General features: G+C 44.0%; 1 protein-coding gene and 1 long non-coding RNA gene across 3 annotated transcripts; both read right to left on the bottom strand.

Moving 5' to 3' along the window:
- Nucleotides 1–658: 658 nt before the first annotated feature.
- On the bottom strand, nucleotides 659–2921 carry LOC118945320. The gene is made up of 2 exons (XR_005040474.1): nucleotides 1172–2921; nucleotides 659–1138 (listed from the first exon to the last, which is right to left on the bottom strand). It is a non-coding gene; the product is annotated as an uncharacterized LOC118945320 (long non-coding RNA).
- A 284-nt stretch (nucleotides 2922–3205) lies between these two features.
- LOC110510192 (amyloid-beta A4 precursor protein-binding family B member 3) lies at nucleotides 3206–24606 on the bottom strand. 2 transcript variants are annotated; one of them, XM_036967189.1, is made up of 13 exons: nucleotides 24002–24606; nucleotides 13776–13963; nucleotides 13592–13665; nucleotides 10675–10726; nucleotides 8979–9128; nucleotides 8123–8250; nucleotides 7284–7289; nucleotides 5398–5512; nucleotides 5204–5291; nucleotides 4984–5067; nucleotides 4121–4236; nucleotides 3732–3911; nucleotides 3206–3467 (listed from the first exon to the last, which is right to left on the bottom strand). In XM_036967189.1, exons 1-13 carry the CDS (start codon nucleotides 24048–24050, stop codon nucleotides 3240–3242), a joined length of 1458 nt encoding a protein of 485 aa, XP_036823084.1. In that variant the 5' UTR covers nucleotides 24051–24606; the 3' UTR covers nucleotides 3206–3239. The 2 variants fall into 2 exon arrangements, with proteins under 2 accessions (XP_036823084.1, XP_036823085.1); XM_036967190.1 differs by lacking the exon at nucleotides 7284–7289 and having other exon boundaries at nucleotides 24002–24599.
- Nucleotides 24607–26293: the final 1687 nt, after the last annotated feature.

Raw genomic sequence — 26293 nt, 5'->3', positions numbered from 1 at the left:
AAGGGTCTGAATACTTAAGTCAATAAGGTATTTCTGGTTAAAAAAATAAATAATAATTTGCAAAAAAAATCTAAAAACTGTTTTTGATTTTTCAATATGGGGTATTGTGTGTAGATTGATGAATAAAAGCAATATTTTATCAATTTAATAATAAAGGCTGTAACGTAACAACATGTGGAAAAAGTCAAGGGGTCTGAATACCTTCTGAATGCACTATATGCCAAATAGGAATGAGGAGGATTATTAGGTGGCCATGATGGAATGTGGCCAGGTTGTGAATTTAGCCATGACACTGGGATGAACACCCCTACTCTTACAATAAGTGTCGTGGGATTTTGAATGAGCACCCGTTTTAACCCTTTTTAACGTCCAAAAAGACAGCACCCTACGCAGTGCAATTTCCCCAAATGTAATCAAAGTTTTAGTCTAATATTATAGCTGTTTGGGCTTCTTGCGGTCAATTTGCAGTCTAAAAATATACAGTACCAGTCAAAAGTTTGGACACCCCTACTCATTCAAGGGTTTTTCTTTATTTTTACTATTTTCTACATTGTAGAATAATATTGAAGACATCAAAACTATGAAATAACACATATGTAATCATGTAAGAGGAGTTGAAGTTAAACTTTGATTAATGTCACACACAGGAAACAGAAAATAACAGGATTTACGAGCAATTTATTATCCCAGCATAGACCACCACAATGTGGACCTAGTTAGATACAACTGTGCGAAATAATCACAATTAAAAAAAATAGCATTTACATGACATCCTATTTTCTTCTGTGCTAAAGTACTGCAAATATATAGAGAGAGACATATTTATTTACTAGTTTATTTACAAAAACAACATTTTCTCAAGGTGGTACATGACCTATGACATTACCTCTAACGCATGCTACATGACCTATGACATTAACTCTAACCAATGCTACATGACCTATGACATTACCTCTAACCAATGCTACATGACCTATGACATTAACTCTAACCAATGCTACATGACCTATTACATTACCTCTAACCAATGCTACATGACCTATGACATTACCTCTAACCAATGCTACATGACCTATGACATTACCTCTAACCAATGCTACATGACCTATGACATTAACTCTAACCAATGCTACATGACCTATGACATTAACTCTAACCAATGCTACATGACCTATGACACTACCTCTAACCAATGCCCCTAACTAATTCTCCTGGATAATAAGGATATCACTTCTCCATTCATGTTCTTATATGCCAAAGCTCTGCCTTTCCCAACTTTGACATGATCCTTAATAAGGAGACCTGAGTTGTTTTGTTATATAATACATATTTAGAATGAGCAAGGTGCAGTTGCATATCAGTAACATATAGCATGACCTCTCTGAAGTGCCATTATTTTTGTGTCCAAGTGTTTCACAGCATAATGTGGGCCTACTATTGCAAATTACTTAGAAAATCAGCATGCATTAAACCAAGTGCCTTTCACCCCGCAAACTGTTGATAACCCCTAACATATTTCATTCAATGAAGTGCAAATAAGTTTTTATTTTGGGGTGAATCACAACAGTGATATAAATTCTGTGTTCTTTTTGTTGGTGTTTCCTCTCGTGAAAATGCTGTTTTGTATGACCTCCATTAGGAACAAGCTTTCAGTGGTGGTGACTGGCTGCATTTAGAGTTTTGTCATTGACCTTATTTCTAAGTGTTTTCACTTTTACTTGTGAGAGCCAATATATATATATATTTTTTTTAATCGCCAATAGCATGGAAAGTACCTGAGCAAAGCATTTCATTCCCAAGCATGTCCGAAAGCATGCAGTGCTTCTGTAAAGCTTTAAGGGGTTTCAAGCAAACTGTTGGATTGAAATAACACTCTCCCCATAAAAAAAAAAAAATCTAAGCCTTTTTTTAACACTTTCAAAGCTTTTTGTGTTGTATGTCCTAACACAAACTTTTTTTCAGAACTGAAACTCTTTCTCTTTAATGGGAAGGCCACTGTAGGACTGGCACCACTTTTAGCTAAAGGGATTCTGTCTGAGTATGTTGCATCAAAATAGAGAGTTGGACCAAAGCCCGGATCCGGTTGGTCTTCATTCTCTGTTGACAAACTGGGGCCTAGGATGTTCAACGGTCTAATTCTCAATTTTGTCATGATGTCTAATTACAATAATGGAGGAATATATAGTGTGATATCTTATGTCCCATCTTTATGACGACTAATCTCACATTAGAGGACTTTTTGTTGTCAACTGCCAGAAGGACTATAAAGCTATAAGGTTGACACACTGTGATGTATATATTTGAAGTTAAAGATCACTTTACATTTATTAGAAAGAACAGTATATGTAGTTAATATAACCTTTCTAACTACATTAATTGTACAAGAATCAAGTCACTGTTACATTTAGCTGATGTTCAATACCAGAAAACTATATTAAAGAGTTGTCCATTATTGCACCATATTTTTTTGATACTGTATGTTTCACTTAGAAGCAAGGGGTTATTGTTGTGTATTTGTTTGTAGTTTGTCATAAAAGTACAACTTTAGATCCTAGTGACTTAAACAAGGTATGGAATGTGAGAGTACAGCACCTCCATGTTACTGTACCACAAACCAGCCTAAATAAGATATGTTGTATACTCACAAAAACACAGTAGAAGCAGAAATGCTGCCAGTTTGTTTTGTTTAAGATAATGGCCATCCCTGCCTGGTAAAATAGAAACTCAGCTAGCCTTCAAACTTCACATTCAAATGACTGGTTACATCTGTATTGTCCTCCCTCTAACTACTCATTCTACTATTCCCCTAAATCTGATATGCAACCCTTTACTCAACTAACTCCCTCCCTACCCCCTTCGCTCCCTCCCTTTACTCCCCTTCCTTCCTTCCTTCCTTCCTTCCTTCCTTCCTTCCTTCCTTCCTTCCTTCCTTCCTTCCTTCCTTCCCTTCCCTTCCTTCCCCCCTCCCTTCCTTCCTTCCCCCCTCCCTTCCTTCCCTCCCTCCCTACCCTCCCTCCCTACCCCCCTTTACTCAACTTAACTCCCCTTCCTTCCCTCCCTTCCCCCCTCCCTTCCTCCCTACCCCCCTTTACTCAACTCAACTCCCCTTCTGTCTCTTACTCCCTCCCTCCCTCCCTCGCTCCCCCCATTGCTTGCTCCCTCCCTTCATTCCTCCCTCCCTCCCTCCCTCCCTCCCTCCCTCCCTCCCTCCATCCATCCCCTCCCACCCTCTCTGGTTGCTATGGTGTGGAAACGGCTGACTGTTTATTTCTGAAAGTCTCAAAAAACGCCAGCATGCCCTTTTTGGTGGTGGAGGAGCCAGCCTTGGGCGGGGACAGTCCTTGGTGACGGGGAGCTGGAAAACTGAAGCCGTCCATGGAGTTGGCCCGCTTCACCTTGGAACCCGCCCGCCACATTTTGGACCTGGGTGGTGGAGTCTGGGCTACCAAGCACTTCTGGTACTGGACCTGCAGGGGACACAATGGAGTCATGTTAAGCGGTGACCATAATGTCCCTCTTCATGTTAGAAAGATACCGTAAATGAGTCATGACTCCATGACATTCTCTACCATTCTCTGCCAATTCCCTTTAAAATATTAATCATTCAGCCATGATAGCATGTATAAATTCAAGTATTTATCATGCCAGCTTGTCTACAGAAGCCATTTTGTCCACTGGTTCTCCATCACTGTGTTTCATCCTTCAGGGGGACCCCTAACTAAGTGACTCACCATGCACGCAGCCTGCACAGCCTCAGAGATGATCCCTGCGTCTGGCTCACACCAGAAAACATGACACTCAAACCGCTGTGTCCCGCCGTCCACTATCACTGCAAAGGTGTGTGTATCATGCCCCACACCCAGAAAAGTCAGCAAACGCACTTGACATTCCCAAAATGGATCATCTCCATCCTGAAACAGAAATCATAGAGAAGGTAGAGAAAGACAGAGAGAGGGAGAGAGAGAGAAAGAGAAAGTGAGAGAGAGAGGGAAATAGAGAGAGAGATAAAGGTTTTTTAAAAAGTGAGAGAGAGAAACAACAGGTAGCCAGAGAAATGTAGTAATTTCATTGGTTGGTCTGATCACCAGTGTTTACAGGTTTCCTGATTTCTCCTCCTCACCTCTCCTTTCCAGAGTGACAGGACACTGTCAGAGATGTGGATGACGATGGGCTCCCAATCGTTACTGTCTGAGGTGTTCATGATGCTCTCTATGGCCCGGTTCAGCACCTCCATACCTACCAGAGGATCCCACATAGAGGACCTTAATACAGCGGCTTCAGCAACAACACAGCCACAGTGACCTCCAAAAGCGAGGCAAAACCATAGATGGGCTTCTAGTGGTATTCTCTGCTCTTTTCTGTTGTGAGAGAACATGCTCAGAGTTTCAAGGACTTTTTCGCTGTACCAAACTGATTTCCTTGCCTAACTTCCAGTGATTGTTAAAACATAGCAAAGGTGTGTGATCTCAAATGAGGACAAATGGCTTATCATCACTATTAAGAACACCTCAGTGGAGTATAATACCTCAGACATAAAGCATCTGGGACAAGCTCTATGTTGGTCAGTCAGCTGGTCCAGCTAACAGCAGGCAGGCAGGGCACCTTGATGGATGCTACCGTTTTGGAGGCTGTAGTGAATACAGCGCCTCGCCTAGGGACTGCCAACTGACAGAGTGACCCTGAGCGCTAGCTTCACAATCACAACGTGACTCGGCGCATTTGCTGATAATAATGAGACGATGTCCTCTGTCTCTTAAATGATCCAAACCCAATTTCAAACATGCCTGTGAGTCTTGGCTGCTGTCTAATCCTCCATATCTGTTGATGAGACATCACAGATCTTGTGTTCCTCTGTTGAGTCTCAAGGTTGTTATAGGAAGGAGAAGATTGTCTTTCTTCTTTGAGCTAGTTTAATAAATAAACAGATGAAAAATGTGATGGTATTTTGCCAGTTTAATAATAGACTAGATTAGAATACAGTACCCATCGCCCTGGAGACGGGCAGGTTTCCGATGTACTGCACCTCAAACTTCTGCACCCTCTGCCTCATTGCATCCACGAAGTCCACTGCAGTAAAAACATAAGAATCAAAAAGTCACATGATTTACCATCTTATGGAGTTGATAACTTGTATAAACTGGACATTGCTCCATTGAGAAAACGCCTACAGACTGTAACTGAAGGTCTCTGTGACCTACAGTACCTTGGCGCGGCAGGTCCTCAGGGGAGATGGTCGCCATGGTGAGGGAGCGGGCCATAGATGGGCTTCTTGTGGTCTTCTCTGCCATGATCTGGACACATACACACAGACACAGCATTCACTCTAGAATGAACCTAAACTACTACGGTGGACTAAAGGGGTGTTAAACCACCTCCTATGCTTCACTTTGTGGTTACCTTTGAGCACATTTTGTGCAAAGCCGTGGCAATGGTTTTTGCTGGGGCTTTACAGCGAAACACGTGGCACTTCAGCATACAGGTGTCTTTGTCACTGGCCACGAAGGCAAAGTCTCTGGAAAGGATCAGAATACAACAGCATAGATTAACACAGAGTAGAGGCACTATCTATAGGTCTGGATTGTGGAGGGGATAGCTGACTTCCTGCTTCACCTGGCAATCTGGTACTGTATGTATAACAATATAATTCCATTAGTATGACTAGAGAATGGAAAGGAATTGAAAGCCATATTGAATACACATCTTCTGCACTAGTCCTACATCACTGCGTTAGCACACTGAACTAAAGCTAACGGTGCACCAGCCAGTATCATCAGTTTGTTTGATCAAGCGCACAATCATCAAACAACTACTAAGCAACTGAGCACTGAAGACAGACAACACAGACTATTTTTAACATTGATACTATCAGTTACTCTGGCTCATATTTTAGAAGAGATTGGGGGGGGGGGGGGGGGGGGGGGGGGGGTGACCTCAGGCATCGTCCCTCAGGAGCTGACAGGACCAGGCAGTGTCAGATATCAGAGGTCTATAAATACCAGGGATCCATATGGACAGACATTATTCTCAGCACGTTAAGCAACATGGACAGGGAATGTATTGCTCTGTCACCAAGTTCTCATATCAGAAAGGGACATGGTCCTGTAATCACATATCAGAGCAAAAGCACCCAACTGACATTGTACTGTAAACACTCTGACACATAGTTAGTAAATGAAGAACTGTTCTGTGTCCAATGTGCAGCTGCTAAATGGGAAATGGCTCGGTGAGTGTTGCCGAGGTGTAATTCTCTCTATTGTCCCTGTAACATCCTCAGTGGGTTTCCCCACTTAAAACGATCAGGAGCAACAGTGCTGTTATGTAGGCCACTGCTCTGGCACACCAGAATGTGCTGATGCCTGGGAAAGGAACTCAAATATTGAGGAAAACACTGGAGTCAGAGGCAATAACAGATGAGCTTCCCTTTGGCATCAGCGGTGTGTCAACAAACGGTAAGATGTTTGTGTGTGTGTGTGTGTGTGTGTGTGTGTGTGTGTGTGTGTGTGTGTGTGTGTGTGTGTGTGTGTGTGTACAATATTCTGTATTCCATCCACAGTGGAACGGGAGTTGTTTTATGACAATAATCCATTAATTTTGTTGGGGTGTAATACAGTGAAGCCAGGTGTAAATGAAGATCATTTGTCACAGTGGCAGATGCGACCTTGCAGCTCGACCCTGGTTGGCACAGCAGAAAGCAAGGAGACTTGGCTAAGGCACGGGGGGGGGGGGCTGATCATTTGGACATGACCCATCAAGCTCTCCTTGTCCATTTATCTTCACAAAGGCCCATCCAACTGTTGTAGAAAAGTCTGTTACATGAATATACACATTGATGCATCCTCCATTCAGCTCTCAGAGGAATGCAATCATTATGGAGTTTGAGCAGAATTGACCCCAGGAAGATAGTCCATTATGATTCTCACATTATAGCTCAATCATCAGCAGTATTCAATTGGGAATAGTGCAAGACAACAGTCTGAAATAAGGCTGGGTGGGCATTTGTTCTGAGACAAGGACAGAACTGCTTGGTACATACACTGCATAAGACATAACGGTCGATAGAAATGGAGAAAGAAATAGACGTGTTTCTTTGAACGTGCATGAGAAACATGTCGGCAGACGCATGTTACATTATTGATGAGGCAATAATACAGAGCAGGACTATAGAAAGTACGCCGGACCTTACTGGAGCACTGAGCTTTTCTTCTTGAGACCCTGACGCAAGCTGGCAAAGTCACACATGGGATGTCAACAGAAAATTAGTTGACCAAGAAAAGAGTGATTACCTGTCTCTGTTTTCATGAGTGGCATTTAAAAAAGAAAGAAAGTTCATTATTACAACTACCTTAACTAGGAGACAAAACGGTTGTATTGCTTCATAACTACGATCCTCATACAATATAGCCTACTGTCAGTAACAATTGGGCACTGCTGTACTGACTTATTTTCACTAGTTTCAGTCCTTCTGTGTCCAGGCTGTATCACATCCGGCCGTGATTGGGAGTCCCATAGGGCGGCGCACAATTGGCCCAGCGTCGTCCGGGTTTGGCCGGGGTAGGCCGTCATTGTAAATATGAATTTGTTCTTAACTGACTTGCTTAGTTAAATAAAGGTTAAATAAAAAATACAAAAAAATAACTAATTCTAATTCTCTACCCTTGCATGTCTCTTCCTCAGGGCTAGTCTGTTCTACTCAGCCGGCATCTGAGACGTAGTACCACTGACACTGCCAATAGGTCAATGCATGAATTTTCTCCAGCAAGAACAGAGCCAAATATAACTGCCCTCAGATGCACTCAACTCCCAGTGTACTACAATAGACCTGACATGTCTGCTACGCTGAATTACCAACCAAACCCAAGGCTGTGTAGCCCATATAAAAACACTCATTTATAAATTATTTACTTTCTTCAATGGAATATTTCCATGTCATCAAGTATAAACAATAACAAAAACTTTAAACAGTCTTCGCTGACCATCAACCCAAGACCATTGTGCTTAGTTGGTTCACAATATTGTACCGTATTTCAACATGTAACTTCAGGTATCAACACTGACCATAACAAAAAGAGAAGGTGAGAGGACTGGGGAGTATTTCCCCAATACGTTTCCCAGGTTGGCCCACCTGCCATTGTTGCAGCCCACGCCCCACACGCGGATGTCAGTGATAGGCTGGCAGTGGAGAAGGCTGCGGTCCACTGGGTCCATCAGGCTGAGGGTATCCTTCTTCAGAACCATCATCATGTCCTGGCCCTGGGAGAGGACAGGGAGAGAGGACAGGGAGAGATGAGAGAAGACAGGGAGAACAGAGAGGACAGAGAGGACAGGGAGAACAGAGAGGACAGGGAGGACAGAGAAGAGAGAGGACAGGGAGGACAGAGAAGACAGGGAGGACAGAGAAGACAGAGAGGACAGGGAGGACAGAGAGGAAAGGGAGGACAGAGAGGAAATGGAGGACAGAGAGGAAAGGGAGGACAGAGAGGACAGAGAAGACAGGGAGGACCGGGAGGACAGAGAGGAAAGGGAGGACAGAGAGGACAGAGAGGACAGAGAGGAAAGGGAGGACAGGAGGGACAGAGAGGAAAGGGAGGACAGAGAAGACAGAGAGGACAGAGAGGAAAGGGAGGACAGAGAGGACAGAAAGGATAGGGAGGACAGAGAGGAAAGGGAGGACAGAGAGGACAGGGAGGACAGAGAAGACAGGGAGGAAAGGGAGGACAGAGAGGACAGAGAGGACAGGGAGGACAGAGAGGACAGGGAGGACAGAGAAGAGAGAGGACAGGGAGGACAGAGAAGACAGGGAGGACAGAGAAGACAGAGAGGACAGGGAGGACAGAGAGGAAAGGGAGGACAGAGAGGAAACGGAGGACAGAGAGGAAAGGGAGGACAGAGAGGACAGAGAACACAGGGAGGATCGGGAGGACAGAGAGGAAAGGGAGGACAGAGAAGACTCTCTCCCCCCCTCATGTCGCCTTTCTCACCTCTCCCCAGGCGCCCAGTGTGTCATCGCGGCCCTCTGCCTTGCTGCTGGACAGCTGCTGGATGCAGTTATTGACAGCCAAACTGCTCTTCCCCGGGATCAGCTCCTCCTCTGGAATCTCCACCCAGCCCAGGGAGCGCACTGCAAAACACTGACCAACACAACCACACCATGCCAGCACAACCACACCACACCATGTCAGCACAACCACGCCACACCATGTCAACACAATCACACCATGCCAGCACAACCACACCATGCCAGCACAACCACACCATGCAAACACAACCACACCACGCCAACACAACCACACCATGCCAGCACAACCACACCATGCCAGCACAACCACACCACACCATGCCAACACAATCACACCAGGCCAGCACAACCACACCATGCCAGCACAACCACACCACACCATGCCAACACAACCACACCATGCCAGCACAACCACACCATGCCAGCACAAACAAACCATGCCAGCACAACCACACCATGCCAACATAATCACACCATGCCAGCACAACCACAGCACACCATGCCAACACAACCACACCATGCCAGCACAACCACACCATGCCAGCACAACCACACCATGCCAACACAACCACACCATGCCAGCACAACCACACCATGCCAACACAATCACACCATGCCAGCACAACCACACCATGCCAACACAACCACACCATGCCAGCACAACCACAACATACCAGCAAAACCATACCACACCACACCATGCCAACACAACCACAGCACACCATATGAACAGAACCACACCATACCATGCCAACAGACCCAGGAGGGAGAGGAGTGGGGGTAGAGGTGGGGAGGAGGCAGAGAGAAGGGAATAAGCAGAGACTATTCAGACTAGATAATAATGTACAGCGTGTTCAGTATCTACAGTATATCAACATTATTCAGATTAGATAATGATGTACAGCGTGTTCAGTATCTACAGTCCATCAACATGATGCCTCTATATAATGTATTTAATGTATCTACAGTCCATCAACATGATGCCTCTATATAATGTATTTAATGTATCTACAGTATATCAACATGATGCCTCTATATAATGTGTTCACTGTATCTACAGTCCATCAACATGATGCCTCTATATAATGTATTTAATGTATCTACAGTCCATCAACATGATGCCTCTATATAATGTATTTAATGTATCTACAGTCCATCAACATGATGCCTCTATATAATGTATTTAATGTATCTACAGTCCATCAACATGATGCCTCTATATAATGTGTTCACTGTATCTACAGTCCATCAACACTGCTCCTTGCCTGAATCAAGTATTTTTAGTGGACATGGTATATGAATTCCTCTAAGAGCTGCCTAGCCTGAACAACAACAAAAATATATTGATCAAAGCTAACATTATAAATGTGGTCACTTTTAACCCTTGAATAATAAATGATAGAAAATAGTGTTAAGAGTTAAAAATCAGCTAAAATAGATGAGTATTCTCTGGAGGAGCACAGAAGTGTTTACCCCCCTGAAATTGGTCTTGGGTATGGATGTTATTGGTCAGAACCTGCTGTTTTGGTGAGTGCAGAAGAAGAGGGATTTGGACCATAGAAATGTAATCTATAGAACAGGCTTGTCTCAAATGAATGGCCCGTTCTAAGGATTCTACTGTATTTCTATGGTTTGGACAACATCAAAGCCCACTCTACCTTGGAGTCAGGATCAATGTTGGTGCAGAAATAATCGTCCTGCCAGGAGACCCTGTGGGAGATTAGCAGAACAATCAAATGACATGAAGGATTACCACCACGACAGCACAAATTACTCTGTTGCCTTTTCTGCATCCCTCCCTGCTGCCCTGTAAGATGCTGTTTGGTATGGCGTATTACACGATGTTATAATCTAGTTCTTTGTTCATCTGTTTGTTTGTGTTTGACTTTGAAAGTAAAGCCTTTCCTTTCAGTTTGACGCTGCCTGCCTGTCTGCTCTTGATGGGGAAAAACAGCTGTTGAGTGGGTCATGGATGATAAAAAATAAACAGAGAGCTGTTCTGATCCCCCTCACACCGGCTGACTCAGAGGTGGAGTTGTTAGACATTTACCTCCCTGATACAGCTGACTGGAGACAATCCCAAGGGGCTACTATTCCTGCAACCAGGGGCCCAAGACTCTCCCTCTCTTTCCATTAAACTCTTTGATGAAGCAGAGCGTGTCCATTATTAGACCTATGCATTTCTTGATGGTACACTCAGTGAACTGAGTTTCACTATTCTCCACAATCTCTGTCCATACAGAACATTAAGCTCCCCTGTGTCAAATGCATCCTGATTCAACACATAATCACTGCAGCAGGGACTGTGTTTATTGGTTGGCTCATTAACACAGGGTCCCTCAAGGGGCTGCTAAAATAAAATAACTTCAGATAATTGAATTGTTAAGTGCTTTTACCCTTAATGATAAAGGCAAGGTAGCTATACATAATATTAAAGAACCTATGAACAACCATCAAGGTGATCTAAGATGCATTTGACCTAACAGGTTTGACCTTGCTGTATGGACGGGTTGGTTGTTTAGCAACAAAAACGAAGCGGCAAAACAGACGGGGTTAGCTTAGAATGTTGACAATGTGAAAACTAGATTTAGTCTCCAATGTTTATTGAAAACACAAATACATTTGCACAATGAGCACTTGTTGTCTCTCAAATACATCGTTACAGATAGCTAGCGAATCTTAGCCATAGACATGACATCAGTCAAAACACCTCAAAACATGATATCAATAAAATACGCAAGCTGAAACGAGCCACCTACGATTCCCCACAAGGCTGCTCCTTTCATGGTCGCTAGCGATATGACCACTCAGAATCATAACAAAGCACGGCTTCTGGTCACATCGATGCGCATGCAGCATTTTTGATCTTTGTCAGCCAAACGGTCTACGCTAAAGAAACCTAACACAGACGTGCCACAGATGGTTAACACTCATCCTCAGGAACTACATCAAACAGTATTTTCCCTAATCGCTTGTATGTATTCAGATGGTACAATGTCTGAACTGTAATAATGATATGATGTAGTGTGGTGCTGAACTAGGGCCTGAATCTCAGAGGACTTATCTATTCCTGACTTTATCAGTCTGGGGACAAATATGGCAGGCCTCAGATCAGAACACAGTGAATGGAATAGTGGGGGAAGTATTCCAGGAGGCATAGGGATATGTGATCTGCCACATTTCCAGGCCAGTGAAGCCAGCACGAGCCATCGAACAGATTAAGAGAGAGAGAGAGAGAGAATATATCCAAAACACTAACCCTCTCATTTGATTACATCATCAACCCAGTCACCTTGTAGAATAACCTTCATCACACAACTGAAATGTAGTCTTCCCAGTCACCTTGTAGAAGAACCTTCATCACACAACTGAAATGTAGTCAACCCAGTCACCTTGTAGAATAACCATCACACAACTGAAATGTAGTCTTCCCAGTCACCTTGTAGAAGAACCTTCATCACACAACTGAAATGTAGTCAACCCAGTCACCTTGTAGAAGAACCTTCATCACACAACTGAAATGTAGTCAACCCAGTCACCTTGTAGAATAACCTTCATCACACAACTGAAATGTAGTCAACCCAGTCACCTTGTAGAAGAACCTTCATCACACAACTGAAATGTAGTCAACCCAGTCACCTTGTAGAATAACCTTCATCACACAACTGAAATGTAGTCAACCCAGTCACCTTGTAGAATAACCTTCATCACACAACTGAAATGTAGTCAACCCAGTAACCTTGTAGAATAACCTTCATCACACAACTGAAATGTGGTCAACCCAGTCACCTTGTAGAATAACCTTCATCACACAACTGAAATGTAGTCAACCCAGTCACCTTGTAGAATAACCTTCATCACACAACTGAAATGTAGTCAACCCAGTCACCTTGTAGAATAACCTTCATCACACAACTGAAATGTAGTCAACCCAGTCACCTTGTAGAAGAACCTTCATCACACAACTGAAATGTAGTCAACCCAGTCACCTTGTAGAAGAACCTTCATCACACAACTGAAATGTAGTCAACCCAGTCACCTTGTAGAATAACCTTCATCACACAACTGAAATGTAGTCAACCCAGTCACCTTGTAGAAGAACCTTCATCACACAACTGAAATGTAGTCAACCCAGTCACCTTGTAGAATAACCTTCATCACACAACTGAAATGTAGTCAACCCAGTCACCTTGTAGAATAACCTTCATCACACAACTGAAATGTAGTCAACCCAGTCACCTTGTAGAATAACCTTCATCACACAACTGAAATGTAGTCAACCCAGTCACCTTGTAGAATAACCATCACACAACTGAAATGTAGTCAACCCAGTCACCTTGTAGATTAACCTTCATCACACAACTGAAATGTAGTCAACCCAGTCACCTTGTAGAAGAACCTTCATCACACAACTGAAATGTAGTCAACCCAGTCACCTTGTAGAATAACCTTCATCACACAACTGAAATGTAGTCATTACTCCATCGTGGATAGCATAACCCAGTAACAAGGCTACAGGGCTTGCGCAGGTGAATGAGTGTTGGTTTGGGTCTGCAGAGTATTTTGAAAGACTACCTGTCATTTATGGAGGCCAATGGGCTCTGTGTCAGCCTTGCCCTTGATTCACGTCTGCCCCCAGCCTCCAGGCTCTGGAAAAGAGGACAAGAGACATTATTAGAGGTGATGGCACCACATTCAGAATAAAGGACAGAAAGTCAAACGGTGAGACTGAACTTTATTTAGAAGTTGAAGCCCTAACCTTGATGTCCGCGGCAGTGATGCCATTGATGGAGTTCGGGTCCTCCTCAGTGCTGTAGGACGGGTGCTGCCATTGGGTGGCGCCAGTGGCCACGTGCCAGTAATAGGTGCCAGTGCTGTCCCGGATGGTGCGCCACCCTGACGGTAGGTCAGAATCCAAATCAAGGCTTGGGTCATTCCAAATATTGTCTGAAGAACACAGAACAGGAAGGAAGCACAATGATGACAGGTGACAGTAAGTAATCTTCATGAAGAAGCACTCATGGCCAATATTACAGTGCATTTTGGTGTCAAAATGTAACAGTAGTGTCAGGTCAATATTTCATTATGTTCATAATGGCGGCTGGCTCTAGCATAAACATAGCTCTTTGAGGTCTCTCGTACACAGCGGGCTGCATCCCATCGGCATCTAGCATTAGCCTCACCCAATCTAAAGCCTATGTAAGCTCCACGGCTGGCCTTGCTCTCACGGCCCTGCTACACGTGACCGGCAGAGGAGAGCACAGCAGGGCGTGTGAGATCCTCTGGCCACATGATAAATCTACCAATTACCAGAGTAGAATTCAGAACAGTCCCTCTGCATCACACAGGGCTGGCTGGCAAAACTAGTGTCTGAGGCTCGGCTCCTTTGTTTTTCCTTAACACTGAATATGCGATGGGACAGATTTGTGTTTGGAAGGGCAAATGAATATGTAAATCAGGAGATCAATTATTTAAAATGTGCAGAGAGGAGTAGAGACATAAAGACTCAATTAACAGACGTGATGGGAGAGAAAAATACCTTATGCTCAGCAGACGAAGAGTGATTTCTTTGGACACTTCAATATAGTTTGGACTAATTCTGCCATTAACTCAATGTGCTTAGCTCGAAGGAGAGCTGGGTGAATGGAGTGGTGAACAACAACAAAAAAAGAGATAGAACACAAGAAGTGGGTCAGAAGTGACACGAGGACAGCATCCTAAATGGAACACTATTCCCTATGTAGTGCACTACTTTTGACCAGGAACTACATAGGGAATAGGGTGTCATTTGGGACAGGATTGCCTGGGCATGGGTGTTTCTCTCTCAGCAGCATGCCACCGTTTTCTCGCTGTTATCACGGAACGAGAGAGAAAGAGGGGCTAAACCAAATAGAGGCTAAACCAAATAGAGTCTAAACCAAATAGAGACTAAATCAAAGAGAGGCTAAATCAAACACAGGCTAAATCAAACAGAGGCTAAATCAAACAGAGGCTAAATGAAATAGGTGCTAAATCAAACAGAGGCTAAATCAAACAGAGGCTAAATTAAACAGAGGCTAAATCAAACAGAGACTAAATCAAATAGGTGCTAAATCAAACAGAGGCTAAATCAAACAGAGGCTAAATTAAACAGAGGCTAAATCAAACAGAGGCTAAATCAAATAGGTGCTAAATCAAACAGAGGCTAAATCAAACAGAGGCTAAATCAAATAGAGGCTAAATCAAACAGAGGCTAAATCAAACAGAGGCTAAATCAAATAGAGGCTAAATCAAACAGAGGCTAAATCAAACAGAGGCTAAATCAAATAGAGGCTAAATCAAACATGCAAAAACCATTTATGCCAGTTTTTCTTTAAGTCTGGTCTGTCATTTATTGCTAATTTTACATGATTTTATTCCTTGTACATCTCATCCCTACTCATCTCGCTGTTTAACCCTGGTCACCCTTGTGTCTGACAATGAAAAACAACACCACACATCCCTGGGATGGACAGCATGAGAAGATTAGACCCAGGAACAGATCAGCTGAACCCTGTTACAGGGAGAGAAAATCAATGAGACAACAGTGTTAGAGAAAGATGGGAGGCAGAACTCTCCAGGCTTTATAGTTTTTTTTTAGGCAGGCAGGTAGGCAGGCGGGCCTCCTGGGCATGGGGCTAAGGACTGGACCAGACTCTGGATGACACCACTATTCAGCACATTTCACAGGCTGATTGATGGGTCAGTCAGTGCAGCATCTTCGGGGGATGATGACGCTGTGTGCATAATTGTAATTCTCCCACCTTAGCCTGCCTTCTCCCGCAGAGTTCTCCTATTTTAGCCTGCCTTATCACACAGAGTTCTCCCATCTTAGACTGCCTTCTCCCACAGAGTTCTCCCATCTTAGCCTGCCTTCTCCCACAGAGTTCTCCCATCTTAGCCTGCCTTCTCCCACAGAGTTCTCCTAATGTAGCCTGCCTTCTCCCACATAATGCTCCCATCTTAGCCTGCCTTCTCCCACATAATTCTCCCATTTTAGCCTGCCATCTCCCACAGAGTTCTCCCATCTTAGTCTGCCTTCTCCCACAGAATTCTCCCATCTTAGCCTGCTTTTTCCCACAGAGTTCTCCCATCTTAGCCTGCCTTCTCCCACAGAGTTCTCCTAATGTAGCCTGCCTTCTCCCACATAATGCTCCCATCTTAGTCTGCCTTCTCCCACAGAATTCTCCCATCTTAGCCTGCCTTCTCCCACAGAGTTCTCCCATCTTAGCCTGCCTTCTCCCACAGAGTTCTCCTAATGTAGCCTGCCTTCTCCCACATAATGCTCCCATCTTAGCCTGCCTTCTCCCACATAATTCTCCCATTTTAGCCTGCCATCTCCCACAGAGTTCTCCCATCTTAGTCTGCCTTCTCCCACAGAATTCTCCCATCTTAGCCTGCCTTCTCCCACAGAATTCTCCCATTTTAGCCTGCTTTTTCCCACAGAGTTCTCCCATCTTAGCCTGCCTTCTCCCACAGAGTTCTCCTAATGTAGCCTGCCTTCTCCCACAGAGTTCTCCCATCTTAGCCTGCCTTCTCCCACTGAATTATCCCATCTTAGTCTGCCTTCTCCCACAGAATTATCCCATTTTAGCCTGCCTTCTCCCACAGAATTCTCCCATCTTCGCCTGCCTTCTCCGACAGAGTTTTCTTAATGTAGTCTGCCTTCTCCCAGTGTTCTCCCATTTTAGCCATACTTCTCCCACATAGTTATCCTAATGTAGTCTGCCTTCTCCCACAGAGTTCTCCCATCTTAGTCAGTCTTCTCCCACAGAGTTCTCCCATCTTAGCCTGCCTTCTGTTATTACCAATGAGTCATACAGGGAGGGATTCTAAGAACTAGCATCAGTGAGACATAGTAGTGCATGACAGTTCTAAAATAATTTTCTGCTTTAAAATATAATTGTACATTACAATCCAGTAGTTTTACTATGTACCAAGTATACTTGTCACCAACCATTACTGTATAACACAATGCCTGAGGTTGTATATAGCCTTGCCTCACAATTCTGCTTCTTGAGATCAGAACAATGGCTCTGTGTGATGTAGAGCCTAGTCCTAATCCTGAGTCTGTGTGATGTAGCCTAGTCCTAATCCTGAGTCTGTGTGATGTAGAGCCTAGTCCTAATCCTGAGTCTGTGTGATGTAGCCTAGTCCTAATCCTGAGTCTGTGTGATGTAGAGCCTAGTCCAAATCATTAGTGTGTGATGTAGCCTAGTCCTAAACATGAGTGTGTGATGTAGCCTATTCCTAATCCTGAGTCTGTGTGATGTAGCCTAGTCCTAATCCTGAGTCTGTGTGATGTAGCCTAGTCCTAATCCTGAGTCTGTGTGATGTAGCCTAGTCCTAAACATGAGTGTGTGATGTAGCCTAGTCCTAATCCTGAGTCTGTGTGATGTAGCGTAGTCCTAATCCTGAGTCTGTGTGATGTAGCCTAGTCCTAATCCTGAGTCTGTGTGATGTAGCCTAGTCCTAATCCTGAGTCTGTGTGATGTAGCCTAGTCCTAATCCTGAGTCTGTGTGATGTAGCCTAGTCCTAATCCTCAGTCTGTGTGATGTATTCTAGTCCTAATCCTCAGTCTGTGTGATGTAACCTAGTCCTAATCCTGAGTCTGTGTGATGTAGCCTAGTCCTAATCCTGAGTCTGTGTGATGTAGCCTAGTCCTAATCCTCAATCTGTGTGATGTAGCCTAGTCCTAATCCTCAGTCTGTGTGATGTAGCCTAGTCCTAATCCTCAGTCTGTGTGATGTATTCTAGTCCTAATCCTGAGTCTGTGTGATGTAGCCTAGTCCTAATCCTGAGTCTGTGTGATGTAGCCTAGTCCTAATCCTCAGTCTGTGTGATGTATTCTAGTCCTAATCCTCAGTCTGTGTGATGTAACCTAGTCCTAATCCTGAGTCTGTGTGATGTAGCCTAGTCCTAATCCTCAATCTGTGTGATGTAGCCTAGTCCTAATCCCTGATGCACAGGTGGGAGGCAGATTCTTACTGCTACGCTGGGTTCTTACTGCTAAAATGAGCACTTACTGCTACGCTGAGTTCTTACTGCTACGCTGAGTTCTTACTGCTACGCTGGATTCTTACTGCTACGCTGGATTCTTACTGCTACGCTGAGTTCTTACTGCTACGCTGGGTTCTTACTGCTACGCTGGGTTCTTACTGCTACGCTGAGTTCTTACTGCTACGCTGGGTTCTTACTGCTACGCTGGGTTCTTACTGCTAAAATGAGCACTTACTGCTAAACTGGGTTCTTACTGCTACGCTGGGTTCTTACTGCTAAAATGAGCACTTACTGCTAAACTGGGTTCTTACTGCTACGCTGGATTCTTACTGCTATGCTGAGTTCTTACTGCTACGCTGGATTCTTACTGCTACGCTGGGTTCTTACTGCTACGCTGAGTTCTTACTGCTACGCTGAGTTCTTACTGCTACGCTGAGTTCTTACTGCTAAACTGGGTTCTTACTGCTACGCTGGGTTCTTACTGCTAAAATGAGCACTTACTGCTAAACTGGGTTCTTACTGCTACGCTGGATTCTTACTGCTACGCTAGGTTCTTACTGCTACGCTGAGTTCTTACTGCTACGCTGAGTTCTTACTGCTACGCTGAGTTCTTACTGCTACGCTGAGTTCTTACTGCTACGCTGAGTTCTTACTGCTACGCTGAGTTCTTACTGCTACGCTGGGTTCTTACTGCTACGCTGAGTTCTTACTGCTACGCTGGATTCTTACTGCTACGCTGAGTTCTTACTGCTACGCTGAGTTCTTACTGCTACGCTGGATTCTTACTGCTACGCTGGATTCTTACTGCTACGCTGAGTTCTTACTGCTACGCTGAGTTCTTAGTGCTACGCTGGATTCTTACTGCTACGCTGGATTCTTACTGCTACGCTGGGTTCTTAATGCTACGCTGGGTTCTTACTGCTACGCTGGATTCTTACTGCTACGCTGAGTTCTTACTGCTACGCTGAGTTCTTACTGCTACGCTGGATTCTTACTGCTACGCTGGATTCTTACTGCTACGCTGGGTTCTTACTGCTACGCTGGATTCTTACTGCTACGCTGAGTTCTTACTGCTACGCTGGATTCTTACTGCTACGCTGGATTCTTACTGCTACGCTGGATTCTTACTGCTACGCTGGGTTCTTAATGCTACGCTGGGTTCTTAATGCTACGCTGGGTTCTTACTGCTACGCTGGATTCTTACTGCTACGCTGGGTTCTTAATGCTACGCTGGGTTCTTACTGCTAAAATGAGCACTTACTGCTACGCTGAATTTGTATCTTATGCCAAGGTATTTGGTATTATATAACCTGACACCAGGGCTGATGATAGATAATCCTCATATTACAATACCTCAATCCAAAACAGTGAATCGTCATCTTCCATGCAACTGACCTCATTCACCAAGATAATGGCACCAATTCTCTCCTAGATAGCATCATCATACCTCTCTGACTGACTTTTGTACAGAGTGAGTGTCCAGCTTTTTTGGTCTCTATGGGAGACTATGCGAGACTGTTCTGAGTTCCATCTCTATGGGAGACTATGAGAGGCTGTTCCAATGGCTCCATCTCTATGGGAGACTATGCGAGACTGTTCTGAGTTCCATCTCTATGGGAGACTATGAGAGACTGTTCCAATGGCTCCATCTCTATGGGAGACTATGAGAGACTGTTCCAATGGCTCCATCTCTATGGGATACTATGAGAGACTGTTCCAATGGCTCCATTTCTATGGGAGACTATGAGAGACTGTTCCAATGGCTCCATCTCTATGGGAGACTATGAGAGACTGTTCCAATGGCTCCATCTCTATGGGAGACTATGAGAGACTGTTCCAATGACTCCATTTCTATGGGAGACTATGAGAGACTGTTCCAATGGCTCCATCTCTATGGGAGACTATGAGAGACTGTTCCAATGGCTCCATCTCTATGGGAGACCATGAGAGACTCTATTCCAATGGCTCCATCTCTATGGGAGACTACGAGAGACTCTATTCCAATGGCTCCATCTCTATGGGAGACTCTGTTCTGAGAAACAACTTCTATCTCCAGGCAATCAGACTGTTAAACAGTCACCACTAGCCGGCCTCCACCCAGTACCCTGCTCTCAACCAGTCTCCACTGTAAAATGATTCACAATAACAGATTCAATGTGCTGTGCATTTAATTCCCATGGTAAGTGAATAGGATTGATTAAGCTTTTTTTTCGATGTTGAAACAGTACACAAAATAACCATTGTTTACTATTTGCATGTATCTGTAATGGCTTTTCTTACTCAGAGGGCTTTCTATTGAATAGTGGAGTTCATGAAGTCCATGAAGTATTGGTGTATTCTCTCAACACTAATGATACAGGAGAGTAATACCTGGCCATTTCAAATGGTGATCTCTAAAGTAATGCCCTTATCATGCTATTTTCACCTAGTTTATAATCTTCTCTATATATCATGGCATTTGTTCTACCGAAATATTGAATTATCTGATGTCAGTGAAGCCTCCATTACGACCTCCTATTGTAGAACTGAGGCCTCTGTCCTGGAAGGTGATAGGGTGGTTAATGTTCCAATCACACAGAAGGGAAGCTAAACTTGCATTTCTTCCTCTAGTGTTGGGAGTAGAGAGCAGAATGCACACTAAGGAAAGTGTGAACTTTCGGGAGACAGAGGGAGGGAGAGAGAGAGAGAGAGACATAGACGGAGACAGAGAGAGACAGAGAGACGATGTTAGTGAATTATTGATGAATCCCAGAGAGTGAGTCTGCAATGCGTGATCAGTTCCTATAGCAACTACTTCTCTAAATCAGCTAATCGAATAAGCTAAACGGGGTAGAGAGGCTTCACGTGATATTGTTGTGTGAGCTGTACATGTACATTAGATTGATGCATGAGGATGAATGTGACTGATATTCCCGGTACCGGCAGAAACTAGCTAGTCCGCTATGCGCCGTCAACCACAGCTTTGTCAACATTGCCTTTCCTACTGTGCAGTAATGGATGCCAGCCTGGACTTGAGAAGTGTTCCCAAGTATCTTGCTTCATCAATTTTGGCAGGCTTTATTTACTCGTGGACCTCATTCAAATACCTCAAGTCTCCTTTGAGACTAGTGGATGTAAGGATGCAGTGGCTTTATGGAGGAGGAGTACAGTACGGTCCTCCCCCCCTTGTCATTGTCACTGATGACACCAGTGACCAAAATAAATCATGGCCTATCTAATCTAGATGCAGATACACACTGGAGTCTCTCAACACACGTTTGGACTGAGCCTGTTACCAAATAACTCCCAAATGACCAATGAAGACTGAGCTCCCCACAAGGCTGTAAACAGCTGTAATTAAGCAGTGATTGCAGTCGGGTAGCTCTCATCTTTCTCTCTGCCCAGAACTACCCCTTACACAACCGAATGGGGAATTACGGACTGGGACAGCTTAACAAATGGAATATTGAGGGGTAATGCGGTTTATAAACGAGAGCAGTGGAGGCTGTTGAGGGGAGGATGGCTCATAATAATGGATGAAATGGAGTCAATGGAGTGGTATCAAACACATGAAAACCACATCTCTGATGTAGTTGATACCATTCCATTGACTCCATTCCAGAAATGATTATGAGGCGTCCTCCCCTCAGCTGTCTCAACTGAGAGCAATGCTTAAAATTAGATCAAAATAACAGAATATGTTTATACTGTAACAATGTAAGAAAGCACCCTGCTGTAGACTAGAGACAAGAAATTGCAATTAAGCGGAGACTATAAATAACAGTAATATGATAAACTGCAGAGTGAGAGACAGAGGTACATCTGGAGGAGAGAGAGAGAGAGAGAGACAGCGGGAGAGAGAGAGAGAAAGCGAGAGAGAAAGAGGTACATCTGGAGAGAGAGAGAGAGAGAGAGAGAGAGACAGCGAGAGAGAGAGAAAGCGAGAGAGAAAGAGGTACATCTGGAGGAGAGAGAGAGAGATAGAGAGTAATCCCAGCTGTGTGTCTGTGCAAGGTCAGAGCTAGGCTCTCTCTGCCAGAGGGATTATGGGTCAGACTGAATCACAACATCAATCTGGGATTCAGCACTGAATCAGGGACCAACCCAACCCATACATGGCGTGACAATGACAATCAGATGACTTTGGTTAAAGCACAAACTGGGACCAGTTTTATATTCCAGAGGGTTCTATCTACTCCATTCCACACCCTAACCCCCTCCAACACACAGTCACACACACACATATACGAACACACACCCAAACTCTCTATCATATAAAGTGTATATCCTTGACTCGACAATATACCAAGTTTTTACATTGGATTTGCCAGTTAAATAATCCATCACCAAAACCCTTCGTTACACAGAACAACAGCAGGAACGATGTGTATACTACACTAACATTAGGCTACCATTGCAGAGACTATTTTTTAACAAACTGTCCTAGTATTGACACAGCGTGCCCCTGTTTATCGTGCCCAGCATAAGTATGACGCCTTCTCGCGCTCTCCCTCTCTCTCTTTCAAAGAGAGTTATTTTAAGACGGATGCTTTATTTTAGGAACCGGTGGTGTTTTTTCTTATGAATGAGGGAAAAGTTCATAACAAAAAAGGTTTAACAACAGAGGGACAAGCCTTCTATAGGCTACTAATAGGATATTAACAATGCTGTTGCTCACCAATATGTTTTGGATTTGACATTTAATTCATCATTACTACAATAACTACATACCGTATAATAAATCATTAAATGTAATATCGATGTTTTAGTCATCAAACTGATTATTCTCTCCATTGACTCCACTCTCCTTTGTGCTTACAACAAAACACTGTGCTACCTGGCTACTGTCCTGTCCAATACTCCCAATAATATACTAGCTGACAGCCGCTCCTTACACCAGGAGGGCAACAGTTACCAAGACAACACCAAGTCACATGGCAACCCACACAGTCACCCAGGTGAACAACACATCCTGTCCTCTATAAATAACATCTCTGGGCTGGTATTTGTTTACTGTTTGTGGGGAGGGTGAGGGACACTAAGTTGGACAGAAAATGAGACTAAACTCACCTAAACAATCTTCCAAACATATTTCAAAATCATGGCATGATATATTTTAATACCACAAAATCCAAGAATGACATGAAGATCAGCGGCAAACATACGGATGCACAGAATTTTAAGCAGCCATCCTGTGAATTCGTGTAGGTAGGCCCTCAAGGACCAAGTTGCAGACTGGACTCACTAGACAGACGTTTGCTATTGCAAGGGAAAACTGTGAATTGTCGAGAGAGAGAGAGAGAGAGACAGAGAGAGAGACAGAGAGAGAGAGACAGAGAGAGAGAGAGACAGAGAGAGAGATAGAGAGAGACAGAGAGAGAGAGAGAGAGAGACAGAGAGAGAGAGAGAGAGAGAGAGAGACAGAGAGAGAGAGAGAGACAGAGAGAGAGAGAGAGAGAGAGAGAGAGAGAGAGAGAGAGAGAGACTTATGGTCCAATGCTTTAAGCGAGACCAGCTAGTACCAATGTGATATATGAAACTTCTCAGAAGCAACGTGCATCACTGATACATATATGATGCATCACTGCTAGTGAAATGCCCACCATCATCATTATTATCTTTAATACAAAGCTAAATACCAAACATTCATAGATCCACGTGTTCTTTGTCTAACAGAGGCACTATAGTTCACTACCTGACCTCTCAACAAAACCACAATCATCTAACTCAGTCTTCATAAACATTGTATTTCCATGATCACTTAAACTGTACATGTATCGCCAAGAATCACTCTTCAGTGTTTGTGGGACAATTAATCAGCTCAAACCTACAGACCAACACTAACTCACTCCTCCTCTTCTCTTCCACTTCCTCTGAGGAATGAGGGCTAAGAGAGAAAAGTCTGGAGGAGCCCAGGACAGTGTGTGTGTGTGTGTGTGTGTGTGTGTGTGTGTGTATGTGTGTGTGTGTGTGTGTAGCCTACTCACCGTCATAATTGACTATGATGATGGCGAGCATGTAATCCTTCCCCAGCATGGTGAGAGTTGTTCCTTCCGTCCTGGCCCCCGGGTTAGCTGCAACACATTCCAAGCAGCCAGGGACACACTCGCATGCCAAGAGGATTAAAATCTTCACTCCACTCTCTATCTCCGTCTGTGTCACTCTCTCCTCTCTATGTGCAAGCCCTGGCCAGCACTCTGAGTAAAAGCTATGAAAATATAATCCCTTCTCCCTCTCTGTCTTGATGATCTCTGTCTTGAAGAGCTTTATCTCTGTCTTGAAGATCTCCCTCTCTGTCTTGAAGTTCTCCCTCTCTGGCTTGAAGTTCTCCCTCTCTGTCTTGAAGAGCTTTATCTCTGTCTTGAAGATCCCCCTGTCTGTATTGATAATCTCTCTCTTTCTCTCTGTCTTGATGATCTCTCTGTCTTGAAAATCTCCCTCTCTGTTTTGATGATCTCTCTCTCTCTCTCTCTCTCTCTCTCTGTCTTTATGATCTCTCTCTGTAATGATGAACTCTCTCTCTGTCTTGATGATCTCTGTGTCTGTCTTGATGATTTCTATCTCTGTCTGTCTTGATGATCTCTCTCTCTCTCTCTCTCTGTCTGTCTTGATGATCTCTCTCTCTGTCTTGATGATCTCTCTCTCTGTCTTGATGATCTCTCTCTGTCTTGATGATCTCTCTCTATCTCTGTATCTGTGCTTGAGGGATGCTGTTTGTTATACTGCTGCCGCCTATCGTTTCTCTCTCTCTCTTTCTGTATTGTGCTATCGTTTCTCTCTCTCTTTCTGTATTGTGCTCAGTGGTGCCTGCAGCTTCGGCCACTCCCCCTCCTCTTTCCCCCCACCCCTTACCTCTCTCACACACACTAGCTTTTTCTCTCTCTCCCTCCCTCTCTGATTGTCCCTTGGCTCTGCTCTCTCTCTCTCTCTCTCTCTCTGTGCCTTAAGGACGGCTGGGCAGGAGGCAGAGAAAATGTACTTTAGGGACAAGGGTGAAGTGCACACCAGCAAACAGACACAAAATCGTACTTTTCTAGAATATAGAATACATACTATAGGAATATGGAGACCAATAAAAGGGCAATACAGAAACCAAAACAAACACACTTTCTCAAACAGTTAATACGATTGGTGTAGCCTATATCAAGTGTCTGTGTAGTGAGGGAGCTGTAATAGGATTGAATTCAATTTGAGATGGGATACACACACCTCTCTGTGTAAATGGGATGTCTCAGGAAGATTAGTGACATAAATCTATCCCACACAAAGAACCCGCATCTGTCATGGTCTACTGTTTTAAAAAATATATATTTGGGAGGGCAATATTAAGAGCGCTTTTTTATAGCAATGCCAGCAACATTTACATTTTACAGAATACAGGAATAGCTCATGTAAATCTGGGAGCAGAGGTGTTCTACAAGCAGCATCCCTTAAAGGGAATTACTGTAGCTTTTCTAAAACGTCTCATTTCCCTAGATGCAATGTTTTAGTGTAATTAAATTGATGGCCATCAATCTGACAGTAAAGTGATCCTTATCCCAGTCTCCACAAATCAACTGAGCAGAAATTGCTGGTTGGCTCGGCAGGGCAACGTAAGGCAGAGAGATGTCATTCTATGGCCAGTACAATTTGATGAATGATGAATTATCAACAACAAAAAAGACTGCCTAGCTGCATATAGCCAACTAAATTGTACTGAGCATGCTTATACGGAAAGTGAAAAACATTTGACTGCCATTGGCTACACATGGTCTACAGTTCCATCCTACATTATTTCTATGGTCCACCTTAATCAGCATCCACGTCTTGAAGGCTCACACTGCCCGTCATCGTCCAGTCTGCTTGCGTCATCCGAATCTCACCTCCACTTGAGTTGCCGTGGCAACCACCTCCCAGCTCGCGCGTAGCATGCACCCCTTAATAGCACATGATGAGGGGAGAGTGCGCGCTGCGCGATCGTTCTATGCAGACGATACAAAGTTTGCCTGACGACAAACTGAAGTCTTCCTCTGCTCTATGTTCGCTCAGAGATACTTTTGAGGAGATGGAAAACTCCATTGTGAACGCTGCCCATGCGTCGTCAATGGGTAGCGCGGTGCATTCTGGACGTTTCTTAGACAAGGAGCGCACTCCTTCAATTGGAGTCTATTGGGCGCTAGCTGAAAAACCCAACATTAGCACGAATAGAGCACCACAGTATGAGTCATAATACACAAAACCTAGCGGTCTAACAGGAAAATGGTTCCAAACATTTTCCCACAAGTTCTTAATTAACTGAC

The sequence above is a fragment of the Oncorhynchus mykiss genome, chromosome Y (genome assembly GCF_013265735.2).
Source record: "Oncorhynchus mykiss isolate Arlee chromosome Y, USDA_OmykA_1.1, whole genome shotgun sequence".
Lineage (NCBI taxonomy): Eukaryota > Metazoa > Chordata > Actinopteri > Salmoniformes > Salmonidae > Oncorhynchus > Oncorhynchus mykiss.
The sequence above is the reverse complement of the archived record's forward strand: the minus strand, read 5'-3'. Positions and strand labels throughout refer to the sequence as shown.